This window comes from Garra rufa, chromosome 10 (genome assembly GCF_049309525.1).
Source record: "Garra rufa chromosome 10, GarRuf1.0, whole genome shotgun sequence".
NCBI lineage: Eukaryota > Metazoa > Chordata > Actinopteri > Cypriniformes > Cyprinidae > Garra > Garra rufa.
In genome coordinates, this window is record NC_133370.1 from 5,005,773 (window position 1) to 5,011,868 (window position 6,096).

General features: G+C 32.8%; 1 protein-coding gene across 1 annotated transcript; it reads right to left on the bottom strand.

The window, feature by feature from the left end:
• Positions 1-317: 317 nt before the first annotated feature.
• capsla (calcyphosine-like a) lies at positions 318-4,881 on the bottom strand. The gene is made up of 4 exons (XM_073849865.1): positions 4,655-4,881; positions 2,529-2,706; positions 2,231-2,440; positions 318-565 (listed from the first exon to the last, which is right to left on the bottom strand). The coding sequence occupies exons 1-4, from the start codon at positions 4,729-4,731 to the stop codon at positions 464-466; spliced, it is 567 nt and encodes a 188-aa protein (XP_073705966.1). The 5' UTR covers positions 4,732-4,881; the 3' UTR covers positions 318-463.
• Positions 4,882-6,096: the final 1,215 nt, after the last annotated feature.

The following is a 6,096-nucleotide window of genomic DNA, read 5'->3' on the forward strand; positions in this document are numbered from 1 at the left end:
TAGTTATTTCTTTGGTTAATTTTGCTAGTTGCACCAGTGTGATGTTGTGAATGTTCAGCAGATGGCGCCAGACTCTACAGCACACACACTACAAATTAATCGATGCACAATTACAGCCTAAACAGCTGGTGCCATTTATCAAGTGATTGAAGAGTGTTTGTCAGAGAACTCAATTAGGCTCTTTTGAAGCTGACGTCTTACAAGGCCGGGTTTTGACAGCTGCTACGCCGTTTGCTCGCGTCCCGGTCAAGATTCACAAGCGTTCATTTGGTTTTCTGGGAGCAAGCAATGTGTGAAACATTAAAAAAAGCAAGATGTTGAAATCAAAGATGTTTAATTAGACATGGTTCAACAAGTAAATATTGTGCAATCTGCACCATTTCAGTAGTATTTTTAATGATAAATTGAATGCATCTGAACTGATTTGGGAGTGTGTCAGAGATGATGATGATGATGATGATGGCTACAGCTTCCATGCGTTCTTCATCATGGTGATGAAATACTCATCGCTGTCGATAGAAGCACTGACTCCGCTGTAATAGTTCACAAACTCTTCCAGCGTCACCTGACACGGGAAGAAATAGTTTAGCCCGTTATAAACGTACAAACCTGTTGCTTTCAAAAATCAGTGCATTAAAAGACACAGCACGCACGTATTACGTAAGTCTTTTTTGCCAATGGAAAAAAGTAAAAACGGGCAATTGTGATTTTATCTCGCAATTATGACTTTTTTTCTCTCAGTATTGCATGATATAAACGCAATTTTGACCTTTTCTCATTACTGTGAGATATAAACTCGCAATTGCGAGTTATAAAGTCAGAATTGCGAGATCTAAACTTTTTTTTTCAGAATTGCGTGTTATAAATTATGAGTCAGAATTGCACGATATGAAACTCATGATTCTGACATTTTTCACAAAATTGCGATTTTATCTGACTTTATGACACACAACTGCAAATTACTAAGTCAGAATTGAGAGCTACTCTAATTCTGAAAACAGTCTTTTTCCACCTCAAAATTGATATAATGTATATTTATGTATATTATGCCAGTTTATACCTCACAATTCTGAGGAAAAAGTCAGAAATGCGAGATACAAACTTGCATTGGTGAAAAAAAAGTCAGAATTGTGACAAAGTCAAAAATGTGAGATATAAACTCATATTTAAGACTCATATTAAGAAAAAAAGTCAGAATTGTGAGAAATAAACTCACATTTGCGAGACAAAAGTCAGAATTGCAAGAAAAAAGTCAGAATTGTGAGATACAAACTCACATTTGCAAGACAAAAGTAAGAATTGCAAGAAAAAAAAGCCAGAATTGTGAGATACAAACTCACATTCGCGAGAAAAAAGTCAGAATTATGAGATACAAACTCACATTTGTGTGAAAAAAGTCAGAATTACAAGATACAAACTCATATTTGCAAAAAAAAGTCAGAATTATGAGATACAAACTCATATTTGTGAGTGATACACTCAGAATTGCAAGATACAAACTCGAATTTGCGAGAAAAGTCAGAATTGTGAGAAAAAAAAAGCCAGAATTGCGAGATACAAACTCGCATTTGACAGAAAAAAAGTCTTTTTTCTTGCAAATGTGATTTCATGTCTTGTAATTGTGGCTTTTTTCCCCTCAATTCCGACTTTTCTCGCAAATGCGAGTTCATATCTCACAATTCTGACTTTATAACTTGCAATTCTGAGAAATAAAGTCAGAATTATGAGGTAAAAAGTCACAATAACATTTTGTAATTTTTTTCAATAGTGGCAAAAGCAGTCTTCCAGTATATACATGCTTGCTCTCTTTTAAAACAGGATGGATTCTGATTCGTTCATCGGCTGGAATAAAATCATTCTAAAAGACATTGGAAAGGACTTAAACATAACTGTGACAAAAAATTAGCAATGTGCAGTTCACTTTAGAAAAAAATAAAAAAATGAGAAATTCAAATTATGAATAACTTTTAAAAGGCGTGATTTTCAGTTATGTATAAAGTGCTAAGGTGTTTTCTTTATTAATAAATATTTTATAGGTTTTGAGGTTAATAGGTTTTTTTAGATTGAAATAAGGTGGGTAAAATAGCCTACACATTTTCTAGTTAATATGTCAAATTATTATAGAATAATAATAGAAATATAGCCTTGAGGATAAAGATGATAGTATTATATAGTTTGCAGACCCTTATCAGACTGAAAATGCATCCCATTTCCAACAAACTGAAGGTACCTTTCCATCTTTGTCACACGGAGAGTCAAAGTTTTCCAGGAAGGAGTGGAAGACTTGTTCTTCTGTCCACTCTCCGCTCTTGTATTTCGGGTGATGTTTGCTGTTGTAAACACCCTGTAGATCTGCTATGGTCACAATGCCGTCGCCTGTCTTATCAAACTTCTGAAAAGCCTGAGCGATTATCTGCTTCCGTGCGTTCGACATGGGTGGCTGCAGCAAAGAAACACAAGCAGGTTGCATTGAAATTAACACGAAAAAGGGGTTTTGAAACCTTTGCATCCTCAAAACACATTCTTACTCTTAATTTCTCAAGAAACTCGTCAAAGTTAATTGTGCCGCTTCCATCCTTGTCCATCATGGCAAAGATCTGCTTTGCTTTGTCCTTTCCCACAGACACACCATAGTTTTCCAGCCCCTTCTCGAACTCCGGGAAGTTTAGAGATTTACTGCCATCATCGTCCATAATGCGAAACGTCCTGCATGGAAAAACATAGGGAATTTACTTTCTTGGTTAAACTGTTGAACTTGAACATAATTTCCCCTCAATTCCACTTCCTTTGTGAAAACTGAATGAAATGGAATGATGAATATTAAAAGTTTGAATCACCTCATAAATGTAACCCTGGACCACAAAAACAGTCTTAAGTAGCACAGGTATGTTAGTAGCAATAGCCAAAAATACACTGTAAAAATGATTGATTTTTCTTTTAAAAAATCATTAGGATATTGGGTAAATATCATGTTCCATGATGATATTTGGTAAATCTAGTACCGTAAATATATACTTCATTTTTGATTAGTAATATGCATTTCTAAAAACTTCATTTGGACAACTTTAAAGGCGATTTTCTCAATATTTCGTTTTTTTTTGCATCCTCAGATTCCAGATTTTCAAATAGTATCTTGGCAAAATATGTCATATCCTAACAAGCCATGCATCAATTGAAAGCTTATTTATTTAGAAGATGTATAAATCTCAATTTCAAGGGTCTCAAATGAACACTAAATTCCCTCAATTAAATATATAAAAACATCCAATTAATTCAACTTAAAATCTTGAGTTTGGTTGCCAACTTTAATTTTTATGCATAACTGGCACTTTTAATTTTTTTTCAATTACTATTTCTAATTGACTATATCTGAATCTCATATAACTTAAAATAAAGCTGAAAACACCATTTTGATCACAAAATGTTTTAAAGTGTAGTTAAAAAAAATTCATTTAAAATGCTATTTTAAGGCTTTCTAAATAAGCATTTAAATTTTTTAGCATTGTGAATTTTTTTGAATTTATTTTCATATAATTGTCAAATTCTCACTACTGTAATGCTAAACATATAACATTTTATGTGCATTTTAATTGTAATATATGCTGATTTAATTAATTATTATGATATAGCATTTTTACTGTAGCAGATATTGTAATATAATATAAACAAATATTGCAATATTTCTAAATCAACAACCCAAAAGTAATGCATACTTTTGAGTAATGTGCTTTATTTTCATGAAACATTTCTTTATGCAAGATATATGTTTTTTTTTTTTTTTGTGAAATATGACTTGGTTTTCATATATTCGTAATTTTGTATTGCATAATTCAGAATTATTGTGATGCAGCATTTTTACTGTAGCAGAAAAATATTGCAATATTTCTAAAGCAACAACCCAAAAGTAAAGCATCTGAATGCATTACATAATTTTTCGAGTAATGTGCTTTATTTTCATGAAAAATGTCTTTATGCAAGATATTATTTTTTATTTTGTGGTGAAATATGACTTGGTTTTCGTGAGATTCATCCCATCAGTGGTAATTTTGTAATTAATAATTATTGTATTACAACATTTTTACTGTAGCAAAAAAATTGCAATATTTCTAAATCAACAACCTAAAGTTAATGCATCTAAATGCATTACATAATTTTATGAGTAATGTGCTTTATTTTTTATGAAAAATTTCTTCATGCAAGATATACATTTTTTTTTTTTTTTTGGTGAAATATGACTTGGTTTTCATATATTTGTAATTTCGTATTTCATAATTCAGAATTATTGTGATACAGCATTTTTACTGTAGCAGAAAAAAATGCAATATTTCTAAATCAACAACCTAAAAGTAATGCATCTGAATGCATTACGTACTTTTATGAGTAATGTGCTTTATTTTCATGAAAAATGTCTTCATGCAAGATATTATTTTTTATTTTGTGGTGAAATATGACTTGGTTTTTGTGAGATTCATCCCATCAGTGGTTCATTCCCTCTGGAGTAACCTGAGGTTAATTTTATCTTTCTCAAGGGCGCAGTGGTGATAATTCACCATCAGCTTTAAGCGGAAATCAAAACAACAGCTTCACATAGATGCATATATTCACAGACAAAAACCAGCAGATTGTTTTTAACAGACTGGAGTATTTCTCTTGCCTTCCAAGACCCTTGATTCCCGCAGCTCCTCTCTTAAGGCACTGCTCCCTGAGCTCCTCCACTGCGTCTGTGGCCATTTGCACCTTTGCCGAGTCTCTGTGGATCCACTTCAGCTGCCTGCAACTTCAGGTTGGTCTGGCAAGGGATTAAGGGATGCAGAAATGCACTGAGGTGGTCCTCAAGACGTCACGTGGGCAAACAAGGAGGTGCTTTAATTGTGTAGCGATTTCTGTTGGCTTGGAAACATAAACTCAAAGGGTGTAACTACAGCAACTGTACACATAAACCGCCATAAAACACGACACACTCATCTTTATCTACAAACGTGATATATAGGCTATTTAATCCTTTTCTAGACATTTTAATATTGAGAAAAGTCGAAATGAAATGTTCCAGACTAACTTCTGCTATATTATTAGCATGTATATTAGACTTAGCCTATAAGCATCCGTTGTGAAAAAAATAAACAAATAAATAAATTACCAAATATTAAAATGAAAAACATCACCATCGACTTTTATTTAGCCTTGTCCTTAATGTAATTTATTATTTTTGATTTGATATACATACAAATGGTTTAATACGTTAATAAATTAAATAAATATGAAACACATACCTGTCTTTAGCGGTGGTCTCTTGTGAAGTGCGCGGTCTCGTGTTTTCCTCAGGTGCACCTGCGTGTTTCCCCGCCCCTCCAAACTAAACTCTCTTTTTGATTGGCTGTAACGCGTGTCAATCATTACATCTGCGTTTAGCGTCAGAGCACAGCGTCTGAATTAATCAATATTTTTAAAATATATAGTTTACTTTTTAAAATTTATTTTAGCTGTTAAATGTATAATTTCTGCGAAATACTAGAGTTGGTCAACTGACTTTATTATTTATTATTTCGGCTGGCTTTTTAGATTGTAAAACGATATAAATTCATATTGAACCACTTTCAAAGTGTAATACGTTTTCACAATATTTTTGTAATATTTTAAATGAGTTTTACCTTAGTAATCGTTTTAGCGGAAGCTACAGGTAATTTTGTGTAAGGCGGGAATGCGTGATCACGTGACGCTGAATAGGCCTGACGGATAAACGCGTTTCTCATAAACTTTTACCGATTTTAATCGATGTATTCATCTCTATTTATCACTGTAAACCACGGGACTTCAGTACAGGTAAAGAGAATCGTCTAAACAAACCCTCTTCATGTCTAAACTAGTCTATAATTTGTGGAAGTTTGTTGTTTTAGACTGTTTTAGACGCCTGTCAAAACCAGTAAAGTCAGATTCTACTGGAAATGCTTCTAGATCACCTTTAACCCACAAATTGTTACTGTATTTCCAATTTCCATTGATAGATTTTCTTTATTCTCAATTATAGTTTTCATTTGTGATCCTGGACCACAAAGCAGTCATAAAGGATATATATTTTTTAATTGAGATGTATAAATC